The following is a 20,329-nucleotide window of genomic DNA, read 5'->3' on the forward strand; positions in this document are numbered from 1 at the left end:
TTAAAAAAAAAAAGTATTTTTATAAAGACGAGAGGAGGTTCATGCGGTTAGAACTTTTTTAAATTTATGACCATTTTGACCTTAAAAAAAAAGGGAGGAATAAGAATTGTCAAAAATTAAAAATTTAAGCAAAAGAAATGCACCACATGAGCCTTCTTTTCATCTATCTTAAAAAATGACCTTTTTTGACAAACCTTAAGAGATATCTACCACTTTTTTGTTGTTAAAATTTAACAACAAAAAAACAAAAAAACAAAAAAAAAATTTTCGCCCAGATCCCTGGATAGAAGTTTCTGAGAATTTTCATATTAGCTAATAAGTAAAATAGTTGTTGTAAAAATAAATAAGTTGTAAAAATAAATAATAATTACAACGACATCAACGAGTAGAAAAACAAAAAAACAATAAATCAAATGCAATAATTATTTAACATTTAATAAAAAATATCTAAAAAAAAAAAAATTAAATATTATTATTGATCAATTCGTCCCAGTCTACTTTCGTACTATAAACTTCGCGATGCAACCATTTAGAACAGTCTTTCTTAAACTTGCTGCTGAAAACTACTTGCATGTTTAAAGCACTTTGCAAGTCATTATCAACTGGCTGAAGATCTGCGGGATAATGCGCACTATTTGATTCATAATGGCGATAGTTAAATAGGTCAACATTATGCCGAATTGCGCATTCTTCAGTTTGGAAATCCCATGGTCGAGCATCCACATCTTAAGTAATAAAAAAAGCAATCAGAATGAGATCCATTTACTTCTTATTGTTAGTAACTTTAAAAATATACATTTAGCATACTTTAGTATAACAGACTAATATTTATACATACATGCATACATACATACATAAAAACATAGGGGAAAACCTCAATGAATGGGACAGTTTTTGCAAAATGCTTTTTAAACGTAGATAAAATTGTTTAATATATATATTTAAATATGTTTGATAACCACCGACTCTTGCTCAATGATATAGTAAAACAAAAAAATTGGATTTGCATTTAGCTATTGGAAAAAAGAGAGTTTTATTGGAGCATGACATTTGTCCCATTCATTAAGTATGTCTCATTGAATGGGACAAACATAAAAGAATTAAAAACAAACGTATTTAATTCAATCATTTTTCAAATTAGTTTATTAATTGTAAATGTAGTTAAATATATAGATACATACATAAAGACCACACAAAAAATATTTTTAACTTTAAACATTTTAACTCTAATTAAATTTCAATCAAAGTAGAACTTTCTCATTTTAGAATATTATATTTAGTTATTTTTATTTTAAGTAAAATATTGCAGTATAAAAGTGTGTAAATAATACTCATTACCCATGGGGATAAAAGTAAGAGACTGCAGCATCCTTCTGCTGAGCTTTAAATAATACTTTATTAAATTCATTCAATAGGTAGTACTTTGTCCCATTCAATATGCGCATCACTTTATCCAAAAATGATTAGCCACACCAAAAACACCATTAATTAAGCTTGATTGTTTTACTCACTGTAGTACTAGAGACTGCTATCTATTTAAGAATGGAATTTTATTTTCCATAACTTCAAAAATTGCTGCAAAATCAGAAAAAAAAAAACATTTTTAAAAATTACTTTTTACATTCAAAAACACAATAACATCCATTGTCATTACGGTCATAGAGCAATAGGATGGATGAGTCGGTCAGTTGATTTCTTGTTTCTATCATTCTTTGTTACAGGAATTTGAATATCCTTACATCGATGCTTGTATAAGAATCTGAGTTTGTCCCATTCAATAATCGTCCCATTCATTAAGGTTCTCCCCTACATACATACATACATACATACATACATACATACATACATACATACATACATACATACATACATTACATACATACATGTATCTTTTCAAAAAACATACCATTTCCAAATGCCCAATCATCATTTAGTCTGTGACGTATTTTGTGATAAATAAGAGATACTATCCGCATATTACTTTTACGCCAGTTACGTCCCAAATATTTGATCTGTGTTTTCAACAGCTAAATTTTTTAAAAAATTACTTTAAAAAACTTGCAGCTAAACGCAGGAGTTTAAAAAAATGAATTATTAAAGTAAATGTTAAAGTAAAACTCACCTTCAAAACGTATAACTGCAGATTTTCCTCACGTATCTTTAAAGCACGTTTCAAAATTGGTGCTGATTTAAATACAACAAGCATCTGTAATGATAATAACAGGAATAGAGAAAAATAAGAAAATAACAACAAAAGTTACTTTCTTTTTTTTGCCAAAGAAGTTATTTTCAAACTACATTTCATTAACAAAAGCTCATACACATTCAAAGGTTGAAAATCAAGCAAGTACCATAGTTCTTGAATACTTCCATTTTGTTAGCTTTTGAAGAATCCGCAACAAATTGATGCAGGAGAATAAGTTGCGCCAGCAAAAGTCACTTCCCTCAATTGTTTGCTCCTGTGTAAATAACAAAAAGAGCTGCTTTATGATTTAACTATATAACTTGAGTCTGAAGTAAAATATTGATAAAAAAAAAAAAAAATTTACAATAACCGTTAATTAATGAGTTATCAGAAATTTTTAAAAAAAAAATTCTTTTAAATCATATCACAAGAAAAGAGTTTCAATTGTAGTTAGAAAGAATATTCACCATAAAAAGATAACTCAATATTACTTAGAGACATTTGCATATTGGAATTTCAAAAATATTTAGATGACCTTTGTGAGTAATCAAAAGATAACAAAAACATGTATTCATATAAAATGATAAAAAATATTCATATAAAGTTATAAAAAAGAATAAATAAATAAATAAATAAAAAGCATTCAAAGAAGAAAAACTCACCAAACTCTCAGCTGTAATTTCACTTTTTTCGAAAAGTACACACGTAGGAAAATCCAACTGTGGAATACTATGACATGAAATTCAATAACATTCACTTAATTTCAGAAGAATATATCTGTTCAGCAAGCAACACTGTCTTTTATGGTCATAAAGGACAATTAATAATACTTCATAATTTCAAGAAAAATCATCTTAAAGAATAAAAATACTGAGTTTGAAATAAAAGATCATTAGCCAAAAGGAGTTTTTTTAATTTCATTTGCAGCAACTTTTCAATCTTTGATTTTTATTGCAAATTTTAAAAAAAGCAATTAAAAAAACAGCTTTAATTACAGATATATGATTGGGAAAAAGCTTTCAGAATAATAAAACAGGTTTCTGTGTAAAAATATTTTATATGTTCCAAATACTATAGTAAGAAAAACACAAAATAGAAGCTTGCCTGTTTTTTGCAGACACATAGGCTGAAATATTTTGATTAAAAAACTTTAAAACCAACGGAATACAGTTGGCAAATACCAAATGTTGACTGACAAACTCAAACTAAGGGAAAAAGACAAAATATTTTTTTTTTAAAAAAAAAAAAAAAATTTAATGTAAAAAAATCATGATCTAAAAAGAAATTGGAAGAAAATAATGACTTTTACCATGTTTAAATTTTAATCAAGTACATTTATTTAAAATTAGAATATCATTTTCTTTCAAAAACTTCTAAACATTAACTTGAAAATATGAGTAATTTAAGTTTATAAAAACATAATTTTTACCTGATATATGTGGTTTAACTTCAGATGCTTCAGTAACAATAAGATGGTCACAGATATCGATTTTACCATGATTTCCTTTAAAAATATAGCAAATATTTTTGCATCGCAAACAATTTATCAACAGAATTTTTAAAATTAAAAAATGTGCACTTCAAACCTTGTGTCTGTTAACATCGATTCCTAGTTGCATTGATTGTAAAACTGTAGTCCTAAAAGAGTTTAAGATCACAATAATCAAATACAATAATAATAATAATGATAATAATAATAACAATAATAATAATAATAATGATAATAATAATAATAATAACAACAACAACAACAACAACAACAATAATAATAAAAATAATATTAATAATAATAACAAAATAATAATAATAATAATAACAACAACAACAACAACAACAACAACAACAACAACAACAACAACAACAACAACAACAACAACCATAATGATAATAACACCAATTCAAATATCAATAAACTATTATAAAAAAATTATATTAGTAACAAATCATTAATCAAATTGCAAATCATAATACATACGGCATTTCTGGAGGTAGAATATCAGTAAGAATATTTATTGATTCAGTTTTGGCTTTAGCAGTTGGAGCTGAGGCAAGGAGAATTTTTAAGAGCGCAATCTAAGATTTATTTTTAATTAAATAATTTTATTCTGCTTTTTTTGTCTAAACTTTTAACCCTAAAAAAAAAAATTTTCATTAAAAGTAAAATTGTAAGAGTACATAGCTATTACCATATATTGAGGAAGATTGGGTAGCAAAGATTTGTAAAGAATCTCAGCATTTGTCACAGGAAGTTGATGTGCCCCCTAAAATTTAAAAAAATAAAAAAGATGTGTAAAAAAAGATTTTAGCCATAAAATTACAACAAAAAAAATTTCTGACCATACTAAGATTCATTAAAAATTTTTTACCATACTGAAAGGACGCTCAATATGTTCTTCCTCAATTTTTATTTGCATCTCTGACAGAGGTTTATAAACATGCTAAGAAAAACAATTGCATATTATAATCTTAAAAAAAAATCCAGAACTCACCATGTAAAAACAAATAGGAACATCCTATTTACTAGCAACCACACAAATCAAGGAATAGACTTACACTTTTAAGAACATCTAAGCCTTCAATTATGGATGGAGGCAACCCAGATGTAGAAACACTGTCACTGAGGATAAATAAAAATGCAGATTTACTAAAATTCAAATACAGGGCTGCCCATAAGTTAAAAACAACATAAACTTTCCTTCTAAAAAGTAGTAAAGATAAAAAAAGGAAAAAGTTTGTATTCAGTACAAGAATTTTTTACAACACCTTTGGTTAAATTACTTTTCAACATAAACTCCCTAGGTTTTATTGACAGTTTGAAGATAGCCAGGGACTATTTCAAAAGTTTATTACAACAGGTCATGTTTAAACTTGGATCAGCTTTTCTTTATTTCTATGATGTATAGTGGGAGGCCAGAATTCACATTAATTGAACAAAAGTAATATATTTTTATAAAATGCTGGTTAGTGGACCATTATTGTTGTATAAACTAATTTAATGATTACAAGTCGATTGGTAACTTTTATTTTTATATATGATTGCTCTGGAAAGCCATATTGCACAACAACTACACATTTGCCTTAGTTACTTAAGGGAAATTTTAATATTTTAAAGTAAATAAAACTTAATTAAACAATAATATAATAGATCCAAATTTATGATATATGAACAATGAAGAATAATATTTGTAGCAAGAGACATATACAGAACAGGAAAGCAGAAAAATGGAAACAGAAACACAATTCAAGTACCATCAGTAAAAACATAACAATATATTTCAACAAAATCTTAAAATGGTACTTCTTTTAGTAACTCCAGCACACCATCTGGAAAGTCTTCCTTCTTATGATAGGATCACATCAGTATCCTTCACAAGTCTTCATTTGTTTTAGATTGGGACCACTTTCTTGAAAAGGACTCCTGGAACTTCTTGAAGTCATTGTTACAAGCTTATTGTACCTCCTTACTGAGCATGCCGATTAGCAAACCCATCCAATCCACAACTTGCCATTTATGAATAAGAATTTGGTGCAAACTCTGTGGCATATGGTACCATGGATACTGGTTCACATATTATTCAGATGTTTGGATGCAGAAGTCTCTAAATCAAGATGAATCAATAACATATCCTACTGATAATGTGCACAAAACAACATGCAATACCTTAATGACACTGACATCTAGTTAGAGAACTTCAGCAGTCTTCTCTGCATTTTGAAAGAACCGTCAAGAAGTATTGCTATTGTTTGAAGATCCTGAACCACAAGACCTAGGAAAATCAATTCAAAGCCCAACTTCATTGTGAAATTTCTTTTGAATTGATACCTTTTTATCTTGAATTATTTTTTTTCCTGATGGTTCTTGTGTAGTCCACTTCTTTAGTTACTTTGTAGATTATTTTGAGAAGGCATTCTATAGTTCTGATCCATACATGGAGAGTTGAAAGCCCATAATTGAGTCCAGTTTTAGTAATTGGGAGATTTTTTGCAGTATTTATATCATTCATTTTTTGTTGGATTGCAACCACAAACTGAGCAGCATTGTGATGATTTTGTTGCCATGGACAGTGCTGTGGCAACTTTCCCATCCACCATTGAAATTTAAATTTTGTGTAGAACTGTAAATTTTTCATAATTTGTAGTAAATAATTTTACAAGTGAGTTTGGAATTGTTCTTCTTTTAATACATCTATTTCTTTTTATAGGAGAATATTACTGGTCTGCAAAATAAAGTGGATGATGGATGAGGGTTGGAACAAATAATTTTCTCTTTTCACCATTACTATATCTAGATAACTGCAAATGCACAAAGAAAGTGAGGAATAAGCTGGCTTCATCTTTAATATTTCTTTTTTCTTTTACTTTTGTTGTTTGAGTATAAAGACTTTGGCCAGTTGATCCATCAAAGCCAACTTATGACCTTAGTGTCATTCTTTGAAGATCTTCTAAGGAGTTAATAACTACTGCCTGGCATTCTATCTAACATAGTGCTGTGTGATTGACCAATGCATGAACAATGTGTGATTGACCAATGACCATGTTAACTTCTGCAGCATAGTCAGTGACAGTCCGTAAGTTATATTCTGGAAGAAGTTCTTTTGTGTACATTGTTAAAAGCTTATTATACATGTGAATATAAATTACAGCCTTTTCTTACAGCATAGTTCCTTAGGCGCTGATAATCAGACTGGCTCATGTAACTATCTAAGATGAGTGCTAAGACTTCATTGGGAGTATTTTGAGCATGTTCATAAGATTGAATTTTTGATAAATTTCTAACTACCCTAGCATCTTTTTTTCTTCCTTGTTCCCAAAGTTTGCAACTGCTAGCAAACAACAGCTCATTTGAAGAACTTGCCAATGATTCAATTTCTGCCACTTTCTGCTTCTTAGATATATCAGATGATTACTCAAAGGATTTACCAGGCCTGTCAAGAGATGATTTAGGTGTAGTTTCTGTATTGCATAAAGAAAAAGTTTGTTTGGAAATAATAAAGACTATGCAAAGCCAGGCTAAGTTTTTATCTATAAATTTATCATTGTATTGTCCACTTGCAACCCATTGATGTACAATATTTTTGCAAATCAATATAAAAATATATATATATATAATCAAAAAATCAAAATATGTATATAATTTAACAGGATGTTAGAAGACTTAATATATTATAAGAGTTAAGATTATAATTATTAACTTATTTGTTTGCTTACCTATTTTAATCTAACAACTCTTAAAATACAAAAAAACAGATAGTTCAACAATAAAATAGCTTTTAATACGCAATATTTAATGTAATGTTAAATTATTACTATAGATTTTGTGGACAAAAATTTTGCACTTGTTTTTTCATTACTAAAATTTCAATATTGCTGCACTTTAATCATCATATTTATCTACTCATTCATATTCTAACTGTATGTAAACTATAAAATATTTGATATTTAATATACAGTAAACTCCCAGTTATTCGAACCTCCTAAGGGAATAGGAACTTACTTCGAATAACCAAAATTTTGAATAACTGCAGGTTTGTATATTTGCGTGAGTTTGTTAAGAAAAGTTCACAGGGAAAGAAAATTGCTTCGAATAAGCAGGAAATTCAAATAAGTGCCAACTCGAATAACTGGGAGTTTACTGTATTAATAATGATTTAAAACAACTTTAATGTGAAAAACCAGACTTCAGATTTTTTACTTTTGTCCAGTCATGTTTTCACTTTCTGCAATTTTTCATTTTTTTCTTTTGTCCAGTCACTGGCCCACAGTGAGACAGACCAAATGAAAAAGTTCAAGGTGTTATTACACAGAGAAGAAGGCAATGTCAGGTTTTCAGATACTAGGATTTTCTTATTACGAGAATTGGATAGATTTCTTAGTTTTGAAACCTCAAGAACAATTCCTAAACTTCTTCTTGAACCAGAGAATCAAGCTGTAATTGATCATTACTATCTGTTTTTTATACACTCTGATACAAAACAATGTTTATACCATAAGAGCAAATCTGGATTGTTTGTCTGGCTTTTCTGACAAAACCTTAAATAGAGCTGTTCTAATTTTGTCACATTTGTTAAAATATAGCAGTTCTCTTTGACTTATTTGCTTCCACAAACCAGTTCTACCATTATATTAGCCTTTGAAAGCCTTGTAAACATTATCTTCACTTAAGTTATCTTTAACAACTTTCACACTCTTTGCTTAAACATGAAACATATTTACTGATTAAACTTGTATAGATGTTTCATGTTTTCACTTTCTGTTAATTTTCTACTAATTGTGTTATTAACCCGACACCGCATATTGTATATTTAAAGAAACAAACAGAATTTGACTTAATTTTATAGTGTTTATTTAAATTAATATGCATATGTTTAGTTATACCGTAAAATATACTAATAAACCCGCGGTTTAAAACACATCAATTGTTTTTTTGTTCCTAAGAAATGTCTTTATTATCAATTTCAATTTTTTTTTTAAACCATTAAGAAAAAAATGTATGCGGTGTCGGGTTAAGAGTTAATTTGCACTAAATGAGGATACTTTAAACTGTTTGGGGTTATTAAGGGTAAAAAAAAAATTGTGCAAAACAAGAGTAATAACTAATTGTGTTAAGAGTAAAAACTATTTGTGTTAACTAAAGGTATCTATTTATCTTAATTCAAAATAACAACTTAATGGCAATATAATGTATGTTTCAGAATAATATAATTCCTTCAAAATATTGCCTGTTAATTTACCTACCATTTATTGATTAGTGTCTTTTCTTTTTGGTGAACAAAAAATATAACGCACATACAATTTTTTAGTCTGTAAGTGTTTACTGTTTCAATGATCTAATACTAATTTATTGCTTGATTGCTGTAAAAATGCAGATAAAATTGTCTTCTTAATGCAGAAAGCCATTTTTAATAAAGTCTTAATGCCTGAGATTTTTATCAAAATGGCTTAAGCACTCCAAAGTTTTAAAATTTTAATTATCATTCCAATAGAATAAACCTAACTGATATATTTAAAAGAAAATGCATTATCATATTTGAGCCATTAAAACCAAACTTATAATATCAAATATTAAAAAAAAAAAAAAATCAAATTTAAAAGTACTCTCCTGAACAATTGTTTAACAGTTAAATTTTTATGGAGGAGGTAAAATGGTTAGTTTTGCTTGAAGGAGGAAAAATGTTAAGAAGCATTTAGTGAAAGATTCAAGAAAGAAAAGATCCAACTAGCATTTGAGCTGAGCATTAGCAATACCAGCAACACAGTTGATGAAAACAGCAACATGATTGTGCTGGTGTTTTTAAAGTACACTATGCCTCCTTTAACTGTAGATAGTTGCAGTTTGCAAAGTCTTTGGGATGTTTCTCTACATATTGCAATCATAACTATTTCTGGTTCTTATTCCTTTTATTATCGATTAAACTTCTGAATCAAGAAAGGTCATGCAACATTTTTTACTTGAGATTTAGCAGTCTTAAACAACTTGTACCAAATATTCTCTTTTCAGATGAATATTAACTTTAATATAATACATGTAAACAAACTAGGGAACTTCTAAATATTCCATAAGTGATTTTTAGTGATCTTCCTTAAAGAAATGTTTTTTTAGGACATCCTAACATAGATCCATTTAGTTTGAATAAATAAAATCCATTTAGCTCATATATAGTGAACAGATTGCGCAATTAAATCTAATAGTTGAGTTATATATACTGCATTTTTTACAACGAAAAAAAGTCCTTTTAATGAGAAATGAGAAATAACATAAACATCAGTTTTTATACAAAAATACTCATGTACTTTGGCAGCTGAAAGCCAATATACTTCATTCTACATGCTTCAAGAAATGTTGTAACATCTTTTTCTCTAAATAATAAAAGTAACAACCTCATATAATACTGATTAAAATCAAAATACTTATGTTAATTTTACAAAAAATTTTTATTAAACTTTTACACACAAAAAAATTTTATTCATAATTTTTATTTTTACAAAAGTAAGTTTTTTTAAGCCTGATTGGCTTCTTCAAATGCAGTGTTGAAAGAAATTCTCAATACCTTACTTTTGGTCTGAGCAAAAGAGCTGATTCAATGTAGTGATGAGATTGTGTTACAAGTGCAGGTACAAAATCAATATCATCATCATCCAAATCAACAGTTTTACGAGGCTTTATTTCATCTCTACTTTCATCTGAAGGGGAAGATGGCCTCAGCTGATGCTGCTTTTCTAACTCAATTGTATTTACATTATATTTGCCAAAGGTTGCTTTTAGTCCAACTTTTTTACGTGATTCTTTCATTAAAGATTTCAAGTCTTTGAAACCTCCAAGTGTAAACTGTTAAGAGGCACAAACAATTAATAGCAATTGTTTTGTTATTCTACACAACTGAAATTATTACAAAACATTTTTTATAACGATGAGTGAAAAAAATATTTAATTTTAGTATAGCTATTTGCTCTTTTTTCTTGCATTTCGTTTTTAGTGTTTTTCTTAAAATCAAAGCACTGAGACAAATTAAGAGCTTTTTTAAAAAAATGTCAGTCATGTTTATACTTTATTGAAAGGAAGCAATTTTTCTTTTCTTCATATAAAACTGCAGACATTTTTAAAAAGTTTTATCTCAATTTTTAAAAATTGAAAAAATTGCTGCATCGAGATGCAGACTTTGCATTCTTTATTTGTTGCAATTGATACAAAAACAGGTTTGCTTTGATAAAAACCTGTTTTTAATTCAAGAACTTACTAAGATAACCTTCCATAACAGGAGCAATATTTTTTTGATTGGATAATGTGAGCTTGATCCTGCACAGAACTTTAAAACCAAATCAAACAATATACAAGCAAATGGAGGGTCATTAGGATTTTCAAGTGAGCCAGCTGAAATACAAAACAAAAATTATGTAAGAATATATTAAATAATATATTTTACACACAGTATTTTAAGTTACTGTTAATTTTCTTTCATTTTTTAAGAACTTTAACAGATTAGTAGCTTATTAGATAAATACATGGTGATATAATCATCAACATAAATTGATTTTTTACTACATAAATGAAAATAGAGAAAATACTGACCCAGATCTTCTTTTAATGTTAAAGCTGCTTCGTGCATCTTTTCATCATACTTTGAGAAATGCTGCACAACTCCCAATATTGTATAAAGTATATTCAAATGCACTCTAAATCAACAAATCACACACAATAAAGTATCATATATTTTGTTATGTGTGTTTTGTTGATTTAAAATTTACACACAATAAAATATTGTATATTTTGTTGTGTATGATTTAATTATTTAGAGTGCATTAAAGAAGAAATTGCTTTTCCCAGCTTAAAAAGACAATAATTTATAAAAACCTCAAATCAATACTATCAGCTATTGTGATTGATGGCTTGCGTAAAGCAGCTTGAGCTCTTTCAGTGTTCCTAAAAAAGCATTTATTCAAGAAATGTTGAGCTTAATTTAGATTAAAAGGTACAAAAAAATATAAACAATAGCAATAATTATCACAAATTGAAACATTAGAAAAACTGAACTTACTCAGCCTCCATAATAAGGAGTTCCTGCACCACTGAAAAAGTGCCACAGTTAAAAAGAAAAAGGACATTGTCTTTCATCTAGAAAAAAATATTTTAGCAAAATTATTGAGAAGATATTTTCTAATTAATTTTAGTAACATAGCTTTCTTCCTTTGATTAAAAAAGAGAAAGATTTCATAAAAAATTTGGGAAAAAATATATCCTAATTAATCTAATAAGCCTTACCATTTTAATATAATCATTGTAATGCTCATGCTCTTTGAATACTCCTAGATACAACAACAACAAAAATGACTGTATTTCTATCAAAATAAAAAAGATTTTACAGACAAAAGGCAAAAAAAAAATCATTACCTTGACAAATATATAGAAGACAACGTGATGCTTTTCTTCTTTCTACAACATCAACTACCTCCAATAACTCCAGTACGTAGCAAACAAAATTTGTTCTTTGGGATTTTGACATTGAAACCCATGAGGTAGAATCTTCATCAAAAATATTCATTTATTACAATAGTTGGATCTTTATTATTTTATTAGCATTTGATTAATTCAAATAATGTATAAGTTAACTAGCTAATACATTTTTAGAAAAACAACTACACTGATTAAGATTAGCTACTACAGAACACAAACTAATATCTTGATAAGGTAATGAAAGACTTTTATTTTTTAATAGTATAAAGCTATTGTAGTTACCATCTTTTGTGTAGCTTTCGAGCAAGGTTTGAAATGCAAATGCATTTAGTTCAAAGTCAGATTCTTCAGAATAACTGTATAATTCTAAATTTAACCAATAAGTGAAATGAACAAGTTTCTCAATAATAAATACCTGGTATGCACAATTACACGTCATAAAAAAAGATTTTCAGTACTTTTAAAAATACTAATGTACAAGGAGGTTTTGTAATTGATTTTATATATAAATATATATAAATATATATATATACACACACACACACACACACACACACACACACACACACACACACACACACACACACACACACACACACACACACACACACATACTTATACAGCTATGCCTAAGAGTTTTTCATAACAAAATATTCTTTTATCAAAATTAACAAAAATCTAGTTGTTTTTTTTTTATTTTTTGCTATTATGTACTGATAAAATACTGCCAAACTAATTGAAAGTTAGACAATCCACTTCACCATTGAGATAAAAGCTTATTTGAGTTTAACAATAACACATTTTTGACACTTGATCACAAAATATTCTTTTATATAATTGCCGCTTTAATTAATAAAATTACTAACTATTTGTGATGATTAACTAAAAAATAATTTTAACATTAAAAAACAGTATTTTAATTGCTAAAAACTGTCTAGTATTAACTTGCAATATTTCAAATATCAATTTGTGTGCAAATGAGTCAAAAAGTGGTGTCAGAGAGAATATAATGGCAAATTATTGGGCTGGTCAAATCTAAGAACCATAGCAATATTGAAATAGGCAAACATGTGAGTGATTCTGAATTTTGCGTGCAAAAAACAGTAAAAACCTGGGAGCTGACAGGTGGTATGGTTGACTTAATTATACAAAACTATTGAAAAAATATTGATATACAAGTATATGATTTATTTATATAAAATAACATATATTGTTGATCATCTTTTGATTTTTTTATCAATTTATTATTTCAGTATAGGCAAAATAAAGTAGAACACCCTGTTTGACTGTTAGAGAATTTAGGAGCAAAAATAAAAATTTGATTAATAGGTTAATAGGGTCAGAGCACCATGAAAAGCATGGAAGTAAATTACCTTCCAATAGACAAATGCTAAGTATTTTCTTCAACCACCATCAGAGATCTCATCAGAGAGACAGACATGTTTTGGATTATGGATAGAATATTGATTCATCAAGAACAAAATGTTATAACAAAACTTGAAAAACTTCATAAACATGGCTGACTCTTAAAAGAAGTTCATATAAATATTCAAAGTACAGTTATAAGTCATAAGACACAATCTGAATAATTTCAAAATCAACTTCCAGGTGTCCCAAATATACCTGCAAGCATAGGGGAGGCTCAAGCTTTATCTGTTGTAAATATACTAAACAATTGTGAACTAGTAGATTGAGTGAATGCAATATATTGTAATACAATGCTGAGCAATACAGAAAAACTAAATGTATTACCAGAGCAGAAAATAATAAAGTGTTTTACCTGGAACACTATTATCATATAAATTATTTGTATATGAAGTTATTTTAGTTTGAAGAGGTGGCAACAAGTATTCTCAAATACTGATTTAAGAAGTTAGCAGTATGACTAAAATAAAGCACCAGCATTACCACACTGATAGTTTTAAAAATTGTGGTAAAAATGTGTAATGTGTATTTTTACTTTTACAAAAGTTTACACAGATCTGCAGTAAGGAATTTTTATTTTTGCTTTTTTGTAGCAGAATGTATAATGAAGTTTAAAATTATCCAAATATATTGGTAAAATTGTACAAACATGTATAACTTTACTGTTACTTTTTAATTACGCTTTCATAAACATGCTGTGGTAAGGCCTATGCTTAGTTTGGATATTAAATCTTTTATTATATATAATTTTATAAAAGTTGATTGTCAGAACTATTTTACAGTAAAACAAAAATTGTAGTTCTAGATCCTAAATAAAATTAACAATAATAATCTAGACCATTTTCAGAATAACTATAAAACTTTTGGACACAAAATTTTTAATGTTTAAGGAGACCAATAATAAAAAAAATATTAGTTTCAAAACAACTTTTAGAATAAATACTCTTGTATTCAGAAAGATATTAAATTAAATAAGTCAGAAATTAACTTAAGCTATCCAATTCAACAAAACTTTATAATTAAAATTATAAAAATTATAAATGACAAGCCAAATAACTTAAAACTTCACCTGCTAACTCATTTTCAAGTGTATCTGTATCATTGTAATGGAAATCTAGTATTGGTGAATCATTTTGATTTGACTAAAAAAAAACAGTAATTCAGAAATTATATGTAATATGCAGGCACAAGGTTTATCAATCTAGCTTCGGACATATTTTCTTTAAGTTAATAACAAAAATTATATTTTTAACAGGTAATAGTCAAAATTATAATTTAGCGAAATATAAACAACCACTCTTTACATCACACTCATGTGTGCATGCAACACAATTATTAATCATTAAATATTTTCTCAAAAAAACTATAAAGTATTTTATGGAAATTCTACAATCAGAAACATTAGGGAAAAAAAAAATGCTGATTATTCTTTTTAAATTGTACAACAATATAGTGATTACTGGAGGTATGTTAAAGAAAATTGCTCTAGCTTTCAATTGGTTAGGGAAGCAAATGTTGATTGATGTTAAGACGTTGAAAAATTGTTATATTTATCGCAGCATATGCTCCAGAAAGCCTATATTTTCCACTTTCAATATTATCATCCGGTAAATGGGCTTTACAGCACCATTTGGTTACGAACTTACCTCCGAGTCTCGCCTTTGTCTTCGCATAATTTCTCTGAGCCTTGGAACACCTCTCTTACTTTCTTCTTGAGTAAGATATTTTTCTTGGTCATTTCCAAGGCCTAATTCAAATCCATTTAGAAAATTAATTTTAGTCACATCAGCCATCATTCTTGTTTCTCCTCACAAGTTTACAGCAACTGTTTACCGTTATTTTTCCAAGCACTCTTCTTCGCTGATTTAAAAAGTTTTTGAAATCTCCGGGAGCTACAAACTTTTTCTTCTTACAAATTTTTAAGAAACTTTAATCACCATAACTTAAATTTAATTGCATTGTTAAAAGAGCACATTAAAAACTAAAATGAAGCTTAAATATACTCTTAGTCTTTAAAAAATGTTATTTTGATTCTGTTTTTTTCAGACTGATTAAAAAGGTCAGCTCTTCAACAATCAACCTAAAAATATAGTAAAATAAATAAAAAACACAACTGACTTTTTTTGAAAAACATTTTAATGTTTTAATTATCGCTTTTTTGTTCTTGATGCGTTAGGTAATTTAATAGGAAGTTTTTTTTAAAAAAACTATCCGATTGATCTTCTTATGAAAAATAAATGGTTTATTAAAATTTACACTAAAAAAAAAACAAAAAAAACAAAAAACAAAACAAAAACAAACCAAAACAGAGAGTAGAGAGAATGGTATACTTTAATTTTTTCTGCATGAGTGTACAGCTAATCCATTTAAATATAAGATAAAAAAAAATTTATTGTTCTTTAAGAACAGCTTACTAAACTTGAAAAATTCAATAACTGCTACAATTATTGCACCGATGGGTGGTAATATAGGCTGAAAAGTGTCCCGCTCCTAGAAAGTTGTACGTAATTAATTTCCAGATGTAGTTAATTTCCAGATTGTGATATATCAGTGTGTAACTTTGGTTTGCTTGTTATTTAAAGACGAACTTCTGACAAAGTTCACAACCATCTACAACTCTTTAAGCCATCTACAATTTTTTAAAAGATTTCTTAAATACATCTTGCAAACAAAATTCTCCTAACAAAGTTGTGCATGCTCATCACTTGCACATACACTCTCATAAAAAAAACTACTATTGAAGTAAGCATAGGCGTTTGGATTTTCGACTTTTAACGTATAATAAATAGAACTCTTTATGCATTTAAAGCAGCAAATCTTTTGTTCTTTTAAAAAATATTTTCAAACATAAATTTATTATTGAAAACTTGTTATAAAAATAGTTTAACGGTTTTTAACCGAATAACGGTTCTGCGCAATGTCCTTGGAGGTTGAAACAAAATAACATAAGGTATGCAATCTTCTTTCTGGAAACTTATGGCTTTGTATGTCTCAAGCCGACCTGTTTCAATTGACTTATACAGAAATTTGTGCTTTATTCGTTACTATTTGTTAAAAACCGAAAAACCAAAGGCCGATGCTTACATTTAAGGATTATGTTTTTTTCAATAGTAAGAGAATTCGAAGCCAGAATCAAGATAGAATTCGAAGCCAGAATCAAGATTATTTCCTAATAATATGGGTTAAAAAATATTTGTTTCTTCCGAACCGGCGATTCGGAACAAACAATAATGAAACACATGCTGATATATATTTCAACTTCATTCAATGATTTTGATTAAGCTACCTTTTTTTTTTTTTAACCAAGGTAAATTATCTTCTAGTATATCTTTCTTCTTAGAATTTTGATAACTGCAGTAAAAGTAGCTTCCTTTTGAAAGTTCGGTTACAAAATGTTTTTAACTGCCTTGACTTGTTTTTTTTGTCTATTTTCATGGCTTACTATATAACAGGCCTTGCCAACGAGCGGCTTGCGTAAAAAACTGGAGGCAAGATAGTTTTATGTTTGAAAAACTAGAAAGCCGTTTTACAAAATAAATACGGGGGTGTTTTTTTTGTAACAATAATAATTATATAACATTAAATAATTATTATAAAATTAACAAAATAATTTTCATTTAAAATTTTTTTGATAAAGTTAATTAAAGTTGAATATATATATATATATATATATATATATATATATATATATATATATATATATATGCATAAATTTAATATTTGCATAAAATTAACAATAACCAAACACCCGTCATTATTTTAACTAACTTCCAAATTAAAAAAAAAAGTTAGTTGAGAGGTGAAGGATTAAGCAAAGGATTTAATTTAGTATTTAGAAAATGGTTCGTCGATGTTGTGTAACAAATTGCAATGGCAATTATAATCCTCAGAATAGAGTTAAAACATTTAGACTTCCAAGAAACATTGAAGAACGAAAACGTTGGATTGCTATAATACCAAGAGATAATGTTCCTGATACTGATAACACCGTAGTATGTGAAAGACATTGGCCAAAAAATTATTCAACTGTTACTGTTTATGGGAAGCTGAGACCTCGTGATGCTCCGTCAGTATTTGATTGCATAAAGCCAAGCTTAGTTCCTACTGTACCCATGCCACTTAGAAAAACATCAAAAAGTCTTAATAGTGCTCGCTGGCAAGAAGAGGATGAGTTAGCAATATTTAATTCACAAGAAAAAATAGAAAGTATTAATGTTTTATGTGAAAAGTTAAAAACTAATCAATTTAATTTTGCTATTATTAATTATTTATGCAATGATATATTACATATTCAGTCTTCAGACTTTTTAAAGGAAAGTGCTATTCCTAGATTTCTTCTTTGCATAAATAAAGATCTCATTTTTGAAGCATTTCATTGTGGAGTTAAAATTAGTGTTATGACTTTATCATCTAACCGAGTTTATATTATGAACAAATTTTCTCATATCCAAGAAGCATTAAGATTTTTAAATTGTTGTGAAATAACACCTAAAAAAGAAGTTGTATATCAACAAATTTTGTCAATGAATAAAACATGTATTGGGGAAAAAAAGTATCCAGTTGAAACAATTGTGCGAGCATTTGAGTATTTTTCTCTTTCACGATCAGCCTACAATCGTATCAGAGAAGATTTTGAACTTCCAAGTTTACGCACTTTAGGAAGAATTACATCTAAATGTAAATCTTTAGATGATACCACTTATATCAGACATATTTTCTCTAATCTCAGAGATGATAGACAAAAAACATGCATTTTACTTCTTGATGAGGTTTATGTTAAACCAATGTTGCAGTATCATGGTGGCATAGTATTTGGTAAATCTGTTAACAAACCTCATCTATTAGCAAACACAGTACTGAGCTTTTTGGTTGTAACATTGTTTAATGGACCAAAATTTCTTTACAAAATGTTACCAGTCAGAGAACTTGATGCTGAGTTTCTTTTTGAACAGACAACCCTGATTCTTGATGCAATTAAAAATAATGGGGGCAATGTTGTTGCTATTGTCTGTGATGGTAACAGAGTCAATCAGAAATTTTATAACTTTTTTGAAAAAAAAGAAGCATGGTGCACTAAAGACAATATTTTTCTTTTATTTGATTATGTTCATTTATTAAAAAGTATACGTAATAACTGGATTACAGAAAAAACTCAAGAACTTGAATTTTATATTGATGGTGAAAAAAAAATAGCACGGTGGGTTGATATTATTAATTTGTACAAGCTTGAAACGAAAAACATTGTTAAAATGTCTAAATTAACGGAAGTTTCTGTTTATCCAAAGCCGATTGAAAGACAAAAAGTTATCACTTGTCTGCAAGTGTTTTGCGATGAAACATTGTCAGCATTAAAAAGTCATCCAGACCTGCATGATAATGAAGGGACGATTATTTTCATCTCTAAAGTCATTGAATTTTGGAAAATTTGTAATGTTCACAGTCCGTATGCAGACATTTGTTTGAAAGATTCTAATCGAGCTGCTATTGCTTCTGCTAATGATGACAATTTAAGCAAACTTTCTGCAATGGGTGATTTTGCTATACAAATAAAAAATACAGAAAAAGGAAAAAGAGTCAAATTACTAACAAGAGACACTGCTAGTTGTTTAGCTCAGACCTGTTATGGTTTGGTTCAGTTGTCAAAATATCTTTTAGATACAACTCATCAGTATGTGTTATTAGGCAACTTTACAACAGATCCATTAGAAAAGCTTTTTGGAAAATTAAGACAAGGCTCAGGAGGAACTTATTTTATTTCCGTTCAACAAGTTCTTGAAAAAGTAACTATATACCGTACAAAGTTGCTATTAAAGTTTGAGAAAAGTTCAGATGTGTTAGCCAATCTAGGTTCAGATCACTCTTGTCCAAAATGTAAATTTTTACCAAGCGAGGGTATTTGCAACGTTATTGACAATTTACCTGCTCTGTGTGACTCATTGACCGTCGATATTAAAATGTCATTAGTTTATATTGCAGGGTACATTATTCGTGAAGATGAAAATCCAGATGACACCTTTTATTTCTATGAAGCGTATGGAAACTTTGTAAAGGACTTAAATCGAGGAGGTTTAACAATTCCTGGTGACAAAGTTTGTCAATGGGCAACTTACTGTTACATTCTTTTTTATGAAGTATATAATGACACTTGTCGGTCATCACTGTGTAACCTCCTTATGATGCTATTAGAATTTTATTCATTAGGTATGCAAAGACATCATGGATTAACAATGACAAATATTTTATTTAATAATTATTGTCGACTCTATTCACCTCGTTCACACAAGGAGCCGTAAAATGCTTTTAACAAAAACTGTAAAATAGTGTTTAGTAAAATATCTAAAAAGCTTGTATTTACTTTTTATTCTCTAAAGATTTTATCTCTTTTTTCTCAAAAATTTATTTTTAATACTTAAAAAACCCATTAATAAATTTTGTGGTAAATGCTAACATTAAATTACAGCAAAATATAAATCTATATATACTAACTAAATTGTTTAAACATAATTAGCTTTAGATACATTTAAGTTAATTTAAAATTGTTATAAATGTTATTTGTTAGTTATATTACAATGTTAGTTATAAACAAAATTAAAAAAATAATAGTAATAAATTCATCTTTTCACTTTTTATAAGTTACTTTTAGTAGATATATCATACAAATATTATATTCATGCAAAAATCACCTAACTGAGAATGTAAATTATTGCGAAGTAATATTTTTAATCTTGCCTCCAGTTTTTTACGCAAGCCGCGCGTTGGCAAGGCCTGTT

At 28.0% G+C, this 20,329-nt stretch overlaps 2 protein-coding genes across 3 annotated transcripts; one reads left to right on the top strand and one right to left on the bottom strand.

Annotated features, from left to right (window-relative positions):
• Positions 1–409: 409 nt before the first annotated feature.
• On the bottom strand, positions 410–15,636 carry LOC145185629 (striatin-interacting protein 1-like). 2 transcript variants are annotated; one of them, XM_090097567.1, is made up of 23 exons: positions 15,206–15,636; positions 14,629–14,701; positions 12,417–12,500; positions 12,072–12,203; positions 11,943–11,986; positions 11,719–11,795; positions 11,535–11,603; positions 11,253–11,356; positions 10,921–11,054; positions 10,234–10,511; positions 9,977–10,042; positions 4,739–4,802; positions 4,552–4,623; positions 4,372–4,446; positions 4,161–4,258; positions 3,772–3,823; positions 3,615–3,689; positions 3,290–3,390; positions 2,848–2,914; positions 2,352–2,459; positions 2,123–2,206; positions 1,907–2,027; positions 410–725 (listed from the first exon to the last, which is right to left on the bottom strand). In XM_090097567.1, exons 1-23 carry the CDS (start codon positions 15,353–15,355, stop codon positions 463–465), a joined length of 2,391 nt encoding a protein of 796 aa, XP_089953693.1. In that variant the 5' UTR covers positions 15,356–15,636; the 3' UTR covers positions 410–462. The 2 variants fall into 2 exon arrangements, with proteins under 2 accessions (XP_089953693.1, XP_089953694.1); XM_090097568.1 differs by lacking the exon at positions 410–725 and adding an exon at positions 1,649–1,806 and having other exon boundaries at positions 15,206–15,470.
• Positions 15,637–17,282: 1,646 nt separating this feature from the next.
• On the top strand, positions 17,283–19,852 carry LOC149884108 (uncharacterized). The gene has a single exon (XM_090098691.1). The coding sequence runs from the start codon at positions 17,399–17,401 to the stop codon at positions 19,850–19,852; it is 2,454 nt and encodes an 817-aa protein (XP_089954817.1). The 5' UTR covers positions 17,283–17,398.
• The last annotated feature ends 477 nt before the right edge of the window (positions 19,853–20,329 follow it).

This window comes from Hydra viridissima, unplaced genomic scaffold (assembly GCF_058129835.1).
Source record: "Hydra viridissima isolate aposymbiotic clone 2 unplaced genomic scaffold, HvirCarnegie_v1 scaffold_9, whole genome shotgun sequence".
NCBI lineage: Eukaryota > Metazoa > Cnidaria > Hydrozoa > Anthoathecata > Hydridae > Hydra > Hydra viridissima.